The following is a 17500-nucleotide window of genomic DNA, read 5'->3' as shown; positions in this document are numbered from 1 at the left end:
ACGGGGACAACCAGAATCCCAGAGTCCTCTAACGGCTTCCCAGCATTCTTTACGTTTTCCTCGCTCGCTCCAGATCTCTTGTCCGAGATGACGACAAGGACATGGGCAGCATTCTCGCGAACCCCGCTGTCTTCAAATGCTTCCTTTGCTGCTGTTAATGCTGCTGGAAGATTTGAGCCACCCTTTACTGGTAGAAGAGCTTCGATAGCGGCCCTTAAGTCCTCAAGGCTGGAGTATTTCTCGCTAAATTTTACCTCGATGTTGGCTGTGTCCGAGTACAGGATAAAACTATATCGCATACTACCCGTGCCATACTTTTCAGCCATGAGATCAATAGTGTCTTTCATTAGCTTAAATGTTGTGTTGGCCGACATTCCCGTGGCACTGAGGGCAAAAGCGATGTCGATAGCAGCGAACTTGGCTGAAAATACAAGAAAGAATATATCACAGTAACTTCCACAAATTGTCCCAAAAAAGCATGAATAATTTATAACGATGGTACCCAAGGCAAACACAGATAAATGTACCAAAATTGTATCATGGCGTTTGGTTCGTGATTGAGGTTTCCAAACGTAAAAAAAAAGTTGGTAAACTCAAATGTATCGACGACGCTATAAAGATGTGGGCAAACTGTAGGCGACAAATGCTCGCCGACTTTTCCTCGTGTTGGCAAACTTGTATCTGACGATGAGATCGTGTCGTTTTTAAAATAGCAAAGTCGGCGTTCTCTTCACGTCATTCACAAGACAAAGGAGAAAGATCATGTTTAAAATAACGTCTACAGCAAAGGTCAGACTAACAGTTGCGTTTTGCAGCGGGACGTAAAACCAATTAAAATAAATAAGCCAAGAAATTATTAGCTAGCCTGCAAACAGTGTTCTCGTACAGGAATACTAAAATAGCGAGCGCACGAAACCATCGCTACACCCAATAGATCACGCTAACACGAACGTAGAAGCTGAGGACGAGAGAACTTTATTACAACTTGACGCGGGGCAATTTTTTTTGGCCTGCCAGCTATCGAAAACTTTGTCGGAAGACAAACAAAAAATGCCTCATGTCAAGCTGAAGCCTACCATTTCCCGTTTCATATACAGAAGGTGTCGAAGCAAACAGTGCGATTTTGATAACTTAGTTAAGGCGCGATGGACGACAACTAAGTTGTCACGGCGCAATGGCCGACAACTCTAGCCTCTCTGTTTGGATTAATTGAGCGCGCAAAATGTGAAAGAAAAACAGTGTCACATATTCCTTTGTGCCACCCCAACGACTTACGCCTAACAACATGTTCCATAATTTGTTGTCCTAATGATTGTGGTTCTTCATTCCTTGGCGCCTCGATGACGAATCGTTCAGGATTTGTCAAGACCAGCTCTGATGGACTAGCTCTAGTTCCAACAGCTACAGGTACCACTTTGACTCCTCTGTTGTGCAAAGGTTCAGAGGCCTTTTCGATATCAGATGAACTCAGTCCTGATCCTTTGTCCGTGATAACAACCAAAACCTTTGAAACAATTTCAACGTGAGTAACAATACTCAAGACGTTGGTCTCGGTAAACACATTCAAGAACTTAAGCAACGACAACAGCGACGGTAAAGAGAACGTCACAAATTTGCATATTTAGTGGAAAAAAAACAATAGCTTTGCGCGCACTGCACGTGCGTTTTTCACTTTTGTCCATTATTTTGCCGTCGTCTGCAAACAACACCGAAATAGCCAAAAAGGTGGAAGTTTAATGAAGGACGTCAGCACTTGAGGATAAAATTGCATTTTCTCCCCTAAATTACGAGACGTTCCGACAAGTGTCATATTTGAGGAATTACCACACCCTTGTCATAGTACAACGTTTGAAATAGTCACGAAGTGATTACAAATAACGCGAATTTATAGTCGTTCTCGTTTGCCGTTGCCGTCGCCGTCGTCGTTGCTTACCTTCCCTAATTATTAGAGAGCTTTAGATTCTAGGACGAGAACGACTACGAGTACGAGATTTTCTCATAGAACAACAGTGAGCGCGCGCAAAACAGCGTCATTTTGGCGGGAAAACCGTGATACCGGCGTCATTTTAGTACGAGGTTTAACAACAATGTCATCGCGTCAAAACAAGTCAACAACAGGGTAGCAGTTTTGGCATTTTTCAGTCAGCAAAAAGGCTCAGTTCTCGTCCTCGTCCTAGAATCTAAAGGTCTGTATTAGCATGCAGCATCCTGCAATCATCATAGAACCGAAGCACAAAGGGTTGTGAGAAATCGGTGGCGTAAGCGAAAAATATTACGGAAACAATGTTTCGCGACGAAGTTCCCTCGTTTGCAGGCTTCGTGCGTTGTGGACTATTTCTAAATTGAATTCCGTACTCTCTTATGATTACTATATAGGCCGCCCCTCTTCTCCTCAGAAGGAAATATTGGTAGTCACAGAATTTCAAGTTGTACCTTTCTAGCGTCTGGCCTGGCGCCCGCAGATTCAAATACTTTGGTCGCCTCGTCAATAGCTTTCTTCAAATCAGAACCACCAGTCTTCCGCGCAAGCCGCTGGACAGATTTTATCAACGCATTCGGAGTGGTCACTTCCTTGTCGAAGTTGATTTCTGTCGAGACATCGACTCCAAACACGATGACCGAATAACGCAGCCTGCTTGTTCCGTATTTGCCGATTATCCAGCTTATGGTATCTTTATTAAACTAAAGGTTTGAATGTAGTTGACGGAGTCTGCGCTTACAGCGAAGGCAACGTCTACTTCTGTTTCGACTGTTGGTGGATCTGAAATGTAAAAATAGACACTCTACAGCGAATCAGTGGAAAGCAATTTCAGTGTATTGATGGAAAGCGGCGACGCACGAACTAACGTTCCATACAGCTGCTTGCATTTTGAGGGTCAAATTAAGAATTTTATCCGCAGCCGCATTAATAATTGTCACGCAATCGCTCCGCTCCTGTTTTCCCTATTTCTCTGTCACGTAACACAAAGCTCCACTTGCTGCGTGACAATGCGTGTGATATAGAGGGTGTAGCAAGTAAAGGAAAGTCATAGTGTGGATTTGGATGCTTAACCAACCTGTACGAATCAGTTTTACTATTTCAGCTGATAACTGGTTTGGGTCTTCATCAATTGGCGCATCAATGATGTTGCCTGTATGCGGCGTGACATAAGCCAGCTCGGTAATATCCGAGTCGTCTCCAATCGAAACAGCAATAATCTCAACATCTTTGTTCTCCAGCTGACTCGCTCCAGTCCTCAGTACACTCTCTTCTATTCCCGAACTCCTGTCCGTCAATATTACAAGGACCTTTTTGGCACTTTTTCTCACACCACCGCCTTGAAATAGACTTTTGGTGGTTTCAAGTGCCTGTTCAAGGACTGGAGAGGTTTGGCTGCCTGCAAGTAAATGAATGCCCGATAAATGAAGTATAAGACTGAATCAAAATGAAATCAAAGACATTTTCTGTGGCTAAGAATGCAAGTAATACGCCGAGTTCGATATATCAATATTTAGGCATGGCTACAAGGCTTTATGGTCAAATTTCACGGCTCAGTTCTGTTTTCTTCGTCTCACAAGTCTCAAGGGAGATTTCGAAACAAACCAATATTCAAATTTAAGCATGCAGCCTCGTAGCCATGTGAGAATATTGATAGATCACACGTGGCCTATTGCTTGAGTCTAAGCATTTGCCTGAGCCTCCATCTTCTATACCAGTCCTCTGAGTCAACCTTGAATCACATTGCGGGTATTTTCACAATAGCCAATCATACGAGACTTATTACGTCACAATACAGCACTCCCGAACACGAAGTTACCCTCGAAATGATGACAAGATATAGCAGTTCTAAAAATAAAAAGATATGGGAGAGGGTTGATTCAAAGGTATAATACGTAAGGAGGCTCCAGGCAATGGTCTTCTGTTGCTGTCTGTTTTCTATTTCATGCACGCAGGACGTTTAAACTAATGCTTAGCGATAGCGATATCGTCGTGAATTCAATCTAACGCGTCGCAATGGCAGTATCGCCCGTCTGCAAATCAAGTACCTCTTGGTTTGGGGAGGGAGTCAATGTACTCCTTAACGTCTTCCTTCGTGAGCGCCTTATCTGAAAATTCCGCCGTCGCTAGTGCCTGAGTACCATAGATAACCACAGTGTAGTGGACTTTGGAGGTGCCATAGTTGTCAACAATGGATTTGACGGTGTCTTTCATGAGCTCAAATGACTGGTTTGAAGCCCAGATACAGAACACATTGCAAAAAACAAGGTCTACTTCTTCAATTGGTAGTAGTACAGCTGAAACATACAAGAAATAATGACTGTTTTAATAAATGAAGATTGACAGGAGCAGTGGACGTCCAGGAGATTCCAGTGAAAGCCGGTTGGCCAACTCTTGGTCAGACAAACGCTAACACGAATGTTGATCCCCGTGGCTCAACCGCGAGTACTCGTGGGAATGTACCCGTCGAACTGACAAGCGTTAGAAATAGAAAGGAATTACGAAGGGGAAGCCAGCTAAACTCAAGAAAAACAAGCGAAACGCCACCGCTCTTAATCATAAGGGAGCTTAAGCATTAACGAAAAGCGGCGGCCATGAGAAACCGTCGTCTAAAAATATAGCCTCGAGTTATTGTAATCATTTCGGGACCATTCAAAGTCGTTCGTCATCTAAATTGTACAGAAACTATCCGGGAAATAAATTGTCAAAGCTATGAACCACGTGATAGTTTGGAGAAAAAAATTGAGAACATGAAAATTCATTGCCGTCTGTGGCAACAGCCTCCACTTGACGTCAAATTTCGTCATTTCATATCCTTCTCAGGAAAGGAACGGCAAGGTAATGAACAATAGGGCCGTTTATACGAGAGAAAATAAGCCGCGGTTAACTCTGGCCGCGGCTTACGTAAGCTGCGAAAGGAACTATTTATACGAGTATAAACTCCCCGGCCAGGATAAGCCGCGGCTTGAGAAAGCCGTGAACGTAGATTTTGTACCATTTATACGGGGTGTTCGCGTCTTATGTAAGCCGCGACCAGAGTAAGCCGCGGCTTATTTTCTCTCGTATAAACGGCCCTATTAGATTGAACGCACGTTTAGAGAGGGGAGGACTATTGTTTATAATCATAAACCGGTTACTTTTTTTGCTGTTCGCGTTCTCGTGGACATCATAGTTGCTCACGATAAACGAGTTGAACCGTATTAATTTGCCTTAAAATAATCACATCATAACGGCAGGGCAACAACCTTTCTGGAAATGCTATTTTCAGCATTCTTCTCAAGATATTCTTTCAAAAATAAAAATAAAAAGTCACCTACGAAATTTTTACATTTCAGGGCTCGAAATAACGGCCGGTCAACGGACAATGTCCGAACTGATTTGGGAGTTGACCGCTCAACCTTTCGTCTTGCCGGTCATGTTGACCGGTCACATCTGATCGTTTTGAAAATGAAATAAATTAAGATTTCCATGTTGTTGAGTTCTTTCAGTTGTAGAAAGTCGCTGTGTATTGTCATTTGCGGAACTTTGATCTGAAATCATGGGTGAAATGCAACAAGAACCGTTGTTGACAATGAGTGCTTTAAATAAGCTCTAAGCAACAACTTTTTTGGAAATATATAACGCCACTTTTGGTTCATGGGCCCCTGTTTTAAGAGTTATTTATTTAATATAATTTGACAGTCCAGAAACGGTACGTGACCGAGCTAAAATGAATTTGGCCGGTCATCGTGTCCGGAGACTCTCCGGAAATTATTTCCAGCCCTGCATTTACGCATCAAATTAAAAGGGGGGGCTAAGCCCCTCCGTCCCTCTTGCTCGCCGTCTTATCACCGCCTCCATTGTCCAATCCCTCGGATCCTTTCAATACGAGTGCACAATGCGATTCATGGTAGTTTGCCTACACGCGTCATGTGTCAAAAGGTGGCTCCTTAACATGATTCCCTAGAAGTGGAACTTTTCACAGAAAAGTTCAAAATATTTAGTTTTTCAACTTGAAATTACGCCGATCAGGTCAAGCCAGATGATTCAACGTACACCAACAGGAATATTGTCCACGGTTGCTTGCTTGGAAACTCTCGATATGAAGCGCTCTTGACTGGACAACCCGACCCCAACTCCAACCCCCCCCCCCCTCCCCCTGCTCTAAGATCTTATCAGCGCTAAACGTCTTGCAATCAAAGAAAGGAATCACTGTTAAGATGCAAAAATTGGTTCGACTTTTTCGGAGCACTCGGATTTTCTCCGAGCTTTCCCGAGTCATGCCGATTATCAATCATGAGCTTACGTTGAAACGCTTTTTCCATGATTCTCTCTCCCAATTCAGCTGGGTCCACATCTTTTGGAGCTTTGAGAACGTCGCCTTTCCTCTGGGTCATTGTCTCAAGCTGTGCAGCATCCGGGGATTTTCCAACACCCACAGCAATGACATGAATGGCTTTCTCCTCTAATGGTTTTGCCGCTGACCTGATTTCTTCTGCAGACGAAGCTGAGCGGTCATCAGTAATCACCACGACAACCTGAGAAAATTAATTGCAAAATTCAATTATGATCCACGACAGTTAAAAGCCCACAAAGACGGCAAACTCTAACTGATTAGGGAATCTTTGCTGACGTGATTGTTTTTCATTTTTTTCATGAACGTAAGAGTTTGCTCACAGAATGCCTCATGCTGTTTACAATTTGACTTCAAAAAGTAACAGAACTTGTTAAACTTAGTTAAATCTCCAGTTTTAAGCCTTTTAGCTGTCATAACAAGACAGTTATTAGTCCAACTAATAAGAGTAGTTTGATGTTCAAAACCTGATAAATTCACATTCTTTGTAAAATTTCGCATTTTCAAAGCATCATTTGCTCAGAGAGTATCTGGTATACTTTCAATATTTAGTACTTTATTCTCCACTGACTGATGAGAAAACGATAACCTTGTGCTAACGAGGCAAAAAAATGTAAACAAAAGATACCCTTATACAGGCCTATGCGCTTCAAAGATAACACACCAAACTGGCCTCATTTTTGTGCAAGAAACGCCCACCCAACAGTAACGGAATTTTCGTGCCCTACGATTTGCGTTCCTTGTGTGGTTTCTTTAACATCCACAGAAACAACAATTGAATGACTGTTTCGTTGTAAAACGAAGCCTTCGGTTTATAGGTCCTTTCCCATTGCCCTAGAAACGACATACCTTCAATGCAGTAGGTCTGACACCTTCGTCCGTCAAAAACATTCTTTGCCGATTCCAACACTTCAACAAAATCCGGTGGTCCTGTACTTTCCGGTAAACCTTGCACCAACCCCTTGAGCTCCTCAGGAGAGTGGTCCTTTGCTGTAAACCTCTGGACAACGGTGGGATCAGCGCCAAAGGTGATAATGCCGTATCTTATGACATAAAACGAAATACTAACATCGACAACCGCTACGTCAACTGAAAACATCACTTCAAAATGTAACCTCGCGCTATCGCAAGTCTTGACGCGAACTTCTTGTTGTACGAAGTGAAGAAGTATCCTACAACTCGATCAATACTTTTGAAGTAAACTACAGAAAACTGATTCTCTGTTGTATGTTTACATTATCGTCAAACCTAATTTCACGTTATGTTTAGCAAAGAACTGTAAAGAAATGTACCAAATGCGTACCACACGTGCAGTCCAATCGTTCTATTTTCGACGCAAGTGCAGCCTTGTAGTTTTCCTCTTTAAACTAATAAAGTTATTGGTTAATGGCGCGTCCATCGCAATAACCATCATCGGTGCTTAAATTCTCTAATAAAAGTCACATTAGATACTCATTGACCAATTTTCATTAGATCTCTAGTGTTACCATGACAAATGCTTATAGAGCACGTAAATGATGATGTTTTCGGTAGATACCTCGTAGAAAACAATAAAGTGGACTTCCTCGTAAGCGACTACCTAACTTTGGGATACAGCCAGTACGTTATTGATTTATGCTGTTCTTCGGCTAAGTTAATTTTCATCAATTTAAGCCCGCATTTATCTAAAATTTCGTCTGCACACTGTAAATAGTAAGGACTACTTGTCTCCTTCTCGACTTTTCCTTCCTTTCTTAACCAATTGCAGAAGTCCTTATAAAGGCAGCAATGCTCCTCACCAGGCGCCCATCACCCGGAGCGTGCAACTTAACTATACTTGTGCAACGGCGTTTTCACAAGTAAGGTTATTTTTAGATTGCATTTCCCGCTAATGAGACTCCCACAGGAGCCAGATGACCAATTACAAGAAATTAAGCTGACGTCATAGGGTCACCGAACCGTAACTGACTTTGTTTTTTGACCTAATTCGCGGGAAGGGCTAGTCTAAAAATATACACCTACTTGTGAAAACGCCGTTTCACATACGCTGTATGGAAGTTGCACGCTCCAGGATGGGCTCCTGTCTCACTTATTTTAAGACCCTGTCTGTTGGTTCGGCTGAACTCACAACACAAAACGGCAGTCTTCTCATCGTCAAAGAGGGGAAGAGATTCGCGCAAAAATATAACAGCGTATGGCAGCAGCAAAAGCGGAGAGTTTCATAAACACATTAAGTGTGTTAATAACTTTTTGCTCATACCTGATACTTCCCACGCCATAGATGTTTATGACATACATTAGAGTGTCCTTCATGGTGCGGAGGGTTTCTGCGGCTTCGATTGAGGTGGCACTAACGGCAAATATGACATCCACATCTGGTGCAGAAGGTTACTGAAATGACACAAAGGCAATGGCGAGAGTCAAAATCAATTTCCTGATTGCGAGTTGTACATCGTCACGCTGCGTGGCGGGCCCACAGAATCTCGCGCCACACTCCCAGCCAATCAGAGGTTAAAGCCAAACGAATTCTGACTTTCCTGCCGTTGGGTGTTTTCCCGCGCTTGCATGGCGCCAGTTGAATGTATTTGATTTGCTTTGCGATTGGCTAATTTGACTGACGTTGTGATTCGCTCAAGTTATAACCTTGTAAGGCAAGGTTTGGTCATAGTTCATAAAGATGGACTGGTTATGAAAACTATGGAAACTTCAAAAGCGAGACCAGTCATATCGCGCTTCATGTAAACTTGACCTTGACCATAGACCTTATTCATAAATGGCGGCGGTCACATTTATAATTCTTTTGTCCACGTGAAAATTAGCCTACCAAGCCTCATTTTAGAGCAAGAATTCTTTTCAATTCACTGTATGGTATCGAGGCTTGGTAGGCTAATTTGCACTTCGACAATAGAATTATAAATTGGCCGCCATTTATGAATAAGGTCTATGCACAATCTTTTGTCCTCGCTTTGCAACTGAGTTCTGAATAAATTAATCGAGACTTTTGATTGGCTGTGTTTTAGAAAAAAAGGTGTCGAGTTTCATAACCATCTCCCTATATAAACTATGGTTTGGTGAAACCATCGCTACAATCATCAAGATCTTCACTCCCTGCTAACAAAAAGATACCTAAACAATATCCGAAGACAACATCTTAGATACGATGTTAAAATCTAAAAAAAAGTTAAAACTCCGCGGATATACTTTGAAGCTTGTTACATTTATGTTTTCCATTCTATGCAATCTCGCTCACAAAATGATCGGGGAAATCCTATATTTTAAGAAGTAAGTGAGTACACAAAGGTGAACTTTCATTTCCTTTGTTAGTCGTTCCAAGGACAGACTGGATACTTCAGTTACCTTTTAAAAGTCTAATAGGCAAAGGAGGCGAATTATCACGAATACGTTGCAAAAATTGAAAGTGCTACTACGATCAAAAATCACTCCCTTTTTTTCCAGATTTTGAAAGCGTGATTACTCAACACTTGACTGGCAAAATTTTGAGCTTGGATTTTATCCAAAGGCTGTTTACTTTGAGTGTATAAGTTTTGGATTTCACGGTCCGCCATTACTCACGTTCCAAACTGACCGATTGGACCTCAGAGGGTTGGATCTATGGAAAAGTGACGTCATTTACTCATTAGCTTAAAATTTCAGCGTGTAAACACCGCTTATGATATACATGTGTGCAAAATACGAGTTTAAGAGTCTGAAGGCCCGAAACGCCCGTGCGCATACACACGGATTGCATTCTTAAACTATTGAGTCTTTGACGTCATTTTCTCCTCGATCCAGGTCTCTCAAGATTTTAAAAATAGTAATGGCGGACTTTGAAACGGGAAAATGCTAGTTAAAATAAACAGGTGTCTTTTTTGAAATCAAGGCTTAAGACTTGGGTCACTTAACTTTTAGTTAACCTAGTTTTGAAATTCAAAGAAAAAGAAAAATGGATTTTTTGTCATAGCAGCACTTTGACTAACAATTTTATGAGAGGTTAAGTCATCCTAACATTGCAAATAATCACCATGAAGCATCGTAACACACTCAAAACTTCAAAATTTAGGACTTTCAAGACTTTCCTTCATAAATCGTTCTCTGCCAAGTTATCTGGTTCGAAGTCACGTTGGTGCCTCAATTCAGATTTGTTTTCATCTTTCGGTGCTGTTTCAAGTTCGTTTGCAATCAGCTCCTGTACCAACAGCAACTGGGATCCACCTTTATCCTCTCTTCACCGCAAAAAACCGTTCGCGGCGTCTTTTCCCTTCTGATGGTACGGTGAGTACAGATTGTGAAACACCCGAATCTTTTGTCCAGTATCACGATACGACACTGGTTTTTCGCTCCTGGCCAGAGTGGTCCTGGTTTGCCACTCAAAGAATGATTTAATGGACTCTGGTTTAGAGCCTTTCCGAATACGAGCAGGTTGCCAGCTGTTTAAGCGTCCGGTAATTTAAGAAAAAGACAATTATAAGAAAAGCGTCCATTTCAGGGTGTACACAGGAAGGGGGTTGCTGTGGGAAAACAACCATCATAATGAATGTTAACAATGCGGAGGGTATGTCAGTAAAATGTGAAGAAGGTGGATCTAGGGTAGTTAGGTCCAGGTCCAACGGTTTACAGAATAAATCGAAAAATAAGGAGACATATTTCCGGTCCAGGTGAATCCTTGGCAAATAAAAATCCCCTGAGGGTGGACTTGTTGTTGTCTGCCCTATAATAGTATGGGAATGACGCGGATTGGATCCTTAAGGCTTTCGCTTGAGAACCTGTACAAAACACTTAAGACCAAATTTCTGCATTTATACTGAACAGGGAATAACTTATACTATTATTCATATACGACTAATACGGAATTACCAAGGCCACGAGCTGGTTACTGATAATAAGATCTTGTGAATCCACAACAAGTGACACTTTGCACTCCAATACCCTAAAATCAAAAATGACCGGTTGTCTCATACGTAATGTTACAACCAACTTGGTCGTACACCACATACCAGCAGCAATTCCGTAGTTACGTACGGATCAATACGATATACCAAATAAACCAGGTGTTGCCCCACTGCGGAAATACCAACACTCTGGTATCAATGCTAATACCAGCACTAAATACCAAGACCGGTCAATACCAAGTTCTTAGTCTAAAGAGGACATGCTGTGACAGCGCCGAGTCACGAATCTCGACCCACGCAATGTCTAACCTGTGGGACTTCTTGGGACTGATTCCAAGAAGCTGATCATGTCTTCTTTGGAAATTGCGTCACGATGAAAGTCACGGGCGCGGTCGGCATCAGAACCAAACGCTAGCCATGCGTAGTGGATCTGTTCTGTTCCATACTGCTTGACGATGTACTTGGTGGTATCCTTGATCCGACTGAATGTTTCATCTGCGTCCGTAGCCGTTGCGCTGACAGCAAAAGCAAGATCGAGTCTCTGGTACTGGCGACTTTTCTACAGGAGAAAAATTCAAATCATTTGAGCTCAGCGTTGTAAGCGGTTTTGAAGGCTGTGTTCGAAATACGCCTTCAATGGAGCAGTTAAGAGCCAGAAAGGTTTTGATTTCATTTCGATGGGGAGGTGAAATGCCATGGGAACGAAAGTAATCCGGCATCCCGTTCGATCATAATACTTAGTCAATACTTTTTAAAATGATCGCCATCGCTTGATGTTTCTTTATATCCTTAAAGAAGAAAAAGCAATTAAATAAAACGAAAACAATATAGTTGCCTGATCATCAACAAATCTCTTCATGCCGGTGAATATCGTAGCATAAACCGAATACTTAACAATTAGACCGTGGCCCTTAAGGGCGAAGGGTATTAATTGTTTTAGTATCACCCAACTAGTCGGACAGAAAAGGCAATAATAAAGTTAGCAAGTGCAAATTAAAGACATAATTATTTGGGAATAAAACGAAAGAAAGCGTAACGCTTTTCGCTACTCGAGGACTATTAATAATAGTCCTCTAGTGGCGTAGCCAATCAAAATGCAGGATTTGCATTAGTCCACTAGTTGGCTGATACTAAAAGAGGATATTTGCACATCCTTTAGTAGGTAATCAAGACATTTAAATCTACCTCGGATCTTGTCCATGATCTTCTCTCCAACCTCATTTGCCTTGTCATCCTTCCCAGTCTCTATCACGTTTTTCTTATCACGCGTGGTGGGCCCCAGTTCTAGAGGATCGGCCTCTTCCCGACCGCAATTGCGATCACTTTAATGTCGTGTTCATCGAGAGGCTTGGTAGCCGCTTTGACGTCATCCTCACACGTGACCCGACTTAAGGTCCGCCATTATGACAAGGACATGAGCATCGTTGAAAATAGTTAAAAGAAAGCGCAGTAGATGAGCTCGTTTTCGCGATCAATGGAAGCAGTTAGTTGTTGTCTTTACAGTAAATGACGACAAGAGAATACCGAAGCAAAAAAAAGCCATGAGAGGATATTTGAGAATCTCAGTTCTTTTTGGTTGCGCCACATGGTGCGACAGGTTATTTTCAAGTGAATAAAATAAGTGTAGATATAGTTCAAGTGCAGGTTTATAGGCGAAAGAATAGAAGTGATCCTGAGACGCGGAAGAATTTTAAGGAGCGGTGTTTTCAATTTAGATAGTGAAATCGGAAAGAGGTTAATTTTGCGCAATTGATGAATGGTTGGCGCAAATGTACTTAAACTCAGTGAGTGTGGTTCAAAGTTCTAGGGAGCGCAAAACCAGATTTTTCAACCAATATCGGAGAAAGTGAGTGAAATCAGAAACACACAGTTGTGACTACGTGCACATTTTCCAGCGCTTTGTGTGTGTGTTTGGTACGTGTAATTACTTCGAGTTTTGTTTGGTTTACTGGATTGTGTCCGTCCTTGTCCTTGATTGGGAGAGAATTGAATTAGCTTTGGATTTTGGGTTTTATAAAGCGGACACTCGATTGTAAAACTCTCTCTAACTGCGCGGCAGAGTGGTATTTTAAAGAAGGCAAAGATATTAGTCACCTTATATAGACACTTTGAAAAATCAGGCGGCTTCCACGGTATCTTCAGAACCCGTGAACCTCGGCCGCTGCCAAGCTCCGAGAGGTTTTGGGGAAGTCTCGAGTCCCTCGAACGAACTGAGGCCTCTAAAATTAAAGACCGTTGAGAGAAGACTTTGCCTGAGGAAGCGCGCCGTTGTGTTCTGCTCTCTGATAAACGTTTGATTTACAGTCTAGGCTTTTCCGCACTCAGGGATGATAGATGAGCCCGCCGATTACAAGGTGAGATGGCTTTTTCTATCCGCCTGATCAAAGTTAGTAGTATCTAAGTGACCTTGTGTCGGTTAAGAAGGTCTCCTGCTGCACGCAGTCCACTCAAACAGTTATCAACGCACTTCATTCAACGCCTTCGTTTGCCAGATCTGGGTGTCCCACAGAGAGGAATGGGTGTGGGGGTCCCAGCCACAGGCAAGAAATAAGGCGCCCGAAGAACAAAGAGAAACACCGCTACTCCCTACCTGCAGCCTTAACGCTGCTCAAGGGAAGGTAGAAGTCTGGATTGAAGTTGAGATTTTTTCGTTGTTACGCCCGGGTATCGCCCTATACAACAACCCTTGTAGTAATATATTTTCATTCCCATAAGTTTCCCCACCACCCCCGATACGATGTAGGAGAATCGTGGTCTTCTTCATCACGCTTAAAAGGTTTCGTTGTGGAACACACACTTGCAGCGCTAAGCGCGACATAGAGGATCAAATCTCTGCCGAATGGGAGGCCGAAACTAAAAGAACACAAAAGGAACATAGCTTAACCACAGAGAGTTGCTAAGTGCAGGCACTCCGCAGAGCTTTCAAGAATGGCAGGTCAGTTCTCAGAGGAGAAATGTTCCAATGAATGGAAAACTCTATGAGCCTCACACGCAACATGTAGGTATAAGAAACCTGTCCCAAAACAGAAAAAAATGAAAAGAGGGGGGAAAAAATAAAACGGGCTATACCGCAACCCAAAATATCACTTTTCTTGCTCCAGACGCCACCAATCCAATTACGCCTTTTAAAATTTAAATAAAGTTCAAATAAAATGAACCTCGGCCCTGTGCCTTTTGTTGAGAAGCAGGAGAAAAACGGCTTACAAGGGTAATAAAAACACTTTATCGGACGGCAAAAAGTTGAAGAAACCACAAGACATCAACCCACATATAACGTCGAGACTAGAAATCCATTCAGGACCACTTGGGTGCAAGATGAGTTCTTCCCCTCACCGCTCGCACCCCGAGTGACAGAACCAAAAAAATACACAAAACTGCCTTTCATCGAGCTCCCAAACTGGCGTATTGACACTGCCAACGTTAATCAATAGCAAGCTAGGCGGCCCGGGCAAGGGACCTACTTCGTCAGGAAAATGAATCCAATAATTATGCTAAAGTGAGGTCACAACATGTTCAGTTGCCCGTTAGACTTGAAAGGTTCCGAAACTAAACGAAGGAGTCATTTAAACACATGATCACAGCAAAAGTGATATTCGTTACTGTACCTGATATAAATTCACTTCACCAACTGATCATACTCACATCGCCACTTTCATCTGATTTTGTTCCATCCGGTGGTGACGTAACACGTTTTTCCGGTCCGAGGAACCAAAGATTTTCCAGTTCCCCAGCAGTCCCGCATCATCCACCTGTATGCCAACGGGGAATCACCGCATATCCCACCATCTTCCAGAGATTCTTGGCAGCTTGGCGAACATCTTCCGATCTTGATCCAGACTTATTGTCCGTGATGACAACTGGAGGACCTGGGAAAGAAGGAGAGACTGGTAGAATGCGCAGTGTTCAGATACTTACACCTTCGCAAAGTGTATCACGCTTCACTTCCATCGAATGCAGCCCCTACGTACCTTTAATAGGGAGAAAAGGAAAAGGGTTTTCAGCTCGAGCGCGTGCACGATAAGCCACACCACGCCAATTCTAAAGCTGCTTGCTGTCAGGGCTCATGATTCAAAATAGTTCGCCGGGAAAATAAACCAACAATACCGCTGAATTTCTCTCACCTTTGTTGTAATTCTTATATTACATGAGAATAATAAATATACATCTCTTATGCACGAAACCTTTCACAAACGGTTGAAAACCGTCACTTAAAATCCGTTTGTGTTGTTAGTATGTAGCTCCACTCGCGCGCGGAATTTATGTGCTCGTAGTGCCACCTTTCTTGTGCCAACAAATTTTTATGTTGTCAAAAAGTAGGGACCCGTCGCTTTCTATCTTTTTGCAAACATGGAAATTTTGTTGGCGCAAGGTTGGGGATGGTAATACGCGCAACAAAAAACATTCTCAACTTGCAACGACACATTGCTGCTGCGGACAAAGTTGACACGAAAAATGTTTTGCCCGTGTAACTCGGGCTCTTTAACGCGCGAGACTCGAATGAGCGGGGTTCACGCATGCGTTAAATGCTGATCTTGTAACCACCCCTCGATCTTTTCGTGTGATTTTGCATCTTCACTCGTTAATTTAATATCTCTGCTTCTCTGCTTTTAATTTTTGGTATGTTAACTTGTATTAATTTAAAATGTTGTATCTTCGAGAAATTTTAAAAAAATCTGTAGGTGAAAAAACACTAAAAATTAGGACATTTCAAAAGAAATGATTCTTCTGAAAAAATTGTGCCTACAGCATTTTGAAAATTTTATATATTTTGGAAGATTATTCTCTAAAAATTATCTGGAAACGCTGTTATAGGGGAGACAAGATTGCACCCTGCCGTTTGTTTTCCAAAAAAAGACAATATAGTTATTGATTTTAAGGCCTTTCAAGAGGAAAGCAATATGCCTGTCATATTGTTGCAGCGCATGGTAAAACGGTTATTTTAAAGGAGGACAAGTGTCGATGCAAGAATTTCTATCGATGGGTACTTTATCACTCAGCCTGGCCAAAATTTCGCCTTGATATGACTTACCCTCACCATATCTAAGAAACAAGAATATGTTTATTTGTAGTGAAAACAAAAGGAGCAAACAGAAACTATTTCGAGCCTCCTTAAATGGCACCGGTGACTGGGCACTCAACCCAAAACTTCCATGATTGGACAAAATCCACCTATTTCCCACGAATGGTGACGTTTTAGTGCCATTAATACAATCTCGAGCATCATGACTTCATGACTTCAATTTCCACCCTGTGTCACAGAATTTTCACTTTCCCTGGGTTAACTCATTTCCTTTCCTCAGTGCTCACGCACTAAGAATTGGGATTAGATTTTAAGCGGTCAAATTGAGCAAACCTGGTTTATAGTCACTAATTTTGATGTGAAATACTCAGTGCAAGACTTGACAATTTTGAAAAGTCTTTTTCACTAGACCCGTATGTCATAAATGACGAATGCGCGTAGTACAGAGGAGTATAATTATTCTTTTGTCTTTATGCTAATCAACCTCGCTAGCCTCGTTAGCCACGAAAACAAATCCAAAACGAACTTTTTTCTCACAAAGTGAGGGGCTCGTGAGGAATGAATGGCACAAAGATAACAGAGTGAGAATTTTTGCCCGTGCCATTTATGTGAAAAACAGTCTATTGCCGTCCAGGATAAGGGGCAGTGAAACGTTTTGGGTCCATTTCACAAAACCCTTCTCCATGAACTCTGTCGGGAGTGTTAACAAAGAAACCCGATAAAACTGTTGGCCAAAAGACAAGTAGGACCACATGAGTTGCTCCAGATCTTGTGGGTTTCAAAGGGAGGGCGTAATCGTGCGTCGAAAGGCCGCTCGAAAACAGTGAAAGCAGCCTCAACACGCGAGGGAAAACTTGTTCCGAGGCCTGGAACAATTGGAGGCAGATCCAATGTTTAAGGGACGCACCCTTTCGAGCTGATGGCGTCTACTTCCATCGGAACAGTTTTCTCAGCTTCGTCGACAAGCTTTGTCCAATCTCAGCACGGAAAGAACGGAGCCCTGGCTCCCTTGCTTGATCCGAGATTCAGCGCCCTTTTGAGGAAGAAGCATCGGAAATTCCGACGGTGACTTTGAAAGTCAAACCAAACTTTTGATGTCTGGGCCATAAACCTATTAGGCGCGAAACTTAATCTTTGACATGCCGTACATGTCAGCGTAAGGCTGCGATAGTGTCTCTCATCAGTTTAATGTTTCTATCAGCACCTGCGGCAGTGGCGCTCAAGGCCAAAGGCCAGATCCACCGTGGGAACGTCGGGGGAATTGCTGTCGAGAAAAGAGGGACACCATTTTCTTAATAAGA

At 42.5% G+C, this 17500-nt stretch overlaps 1 protein-coding gene across 1 annotated transcript in view; it reads right to left on the bottom strand.

Moving 5' to 3' along the window:
* The window catches only part of LOC137996199 (uncharacterized), a 260410-nt gene that overhangs the window by 179242 nt on the left and 63668 nt on the right, over positions 1 to 17500 (bottom strand). Inside the window, exons 38-47 of the mRNA XM_068841623.1 lie at positions 14951 to 15045; positions 11489 to 11738; positions 7161 to 7354; positions 6264 to 6495; positions 4027 to 4275; positions 3057 to 3377; positions 2684 to 2761; positions 2434 to 2588; positions 1276 to 1504; positions 1 to 421 (exon numbers count right to left, since the gene is read on the bottom strand). The exon at positions 1 to 421 is cut by the window's left edge and continues 128 nt beyond it. Coding sequence (XP_068697724.1) covers positions 1 to 421; positions 1276 to 1504; positions 2434 to 2588; positions 2684 to 2761; positions 3057 to 3377; positions 4027 to 4275; positions 6264 to 6495; positions 7161 to 7354; positions 11489 to 11738; positions 14951 to 15045 — 2224 coding nt within the window. The remainder of the gene's footprint in view (positions 422 to 1275; positions 1505 to 2433; positions 2589 to 2683; positions 2762 to 3056; positions 3378 to 4026; positions 4276 to 6263; positions 6496 to 7160; positions 7355 to 11488; positions 11739 to 14950; positions 15046 to 17500) is intronic.

The sequence above is a fragment of the Montipora foliosa genome, chromosome 3 (assembly GCF_036669935.1).
Source record: "Montipora foliosa isolate CH-2021 chromosome 3, ASM3666993v2, whole genome shotgun sequence".
NCBI lineage: Eukaryota > Metazoa > Cnidaria > Anthozoa > Scleractinia > Acroporidae > Montipora > Montipora foliosa.
This window is presented reverse-complemented; position numbering and strand designations above follow the sequence as displayed.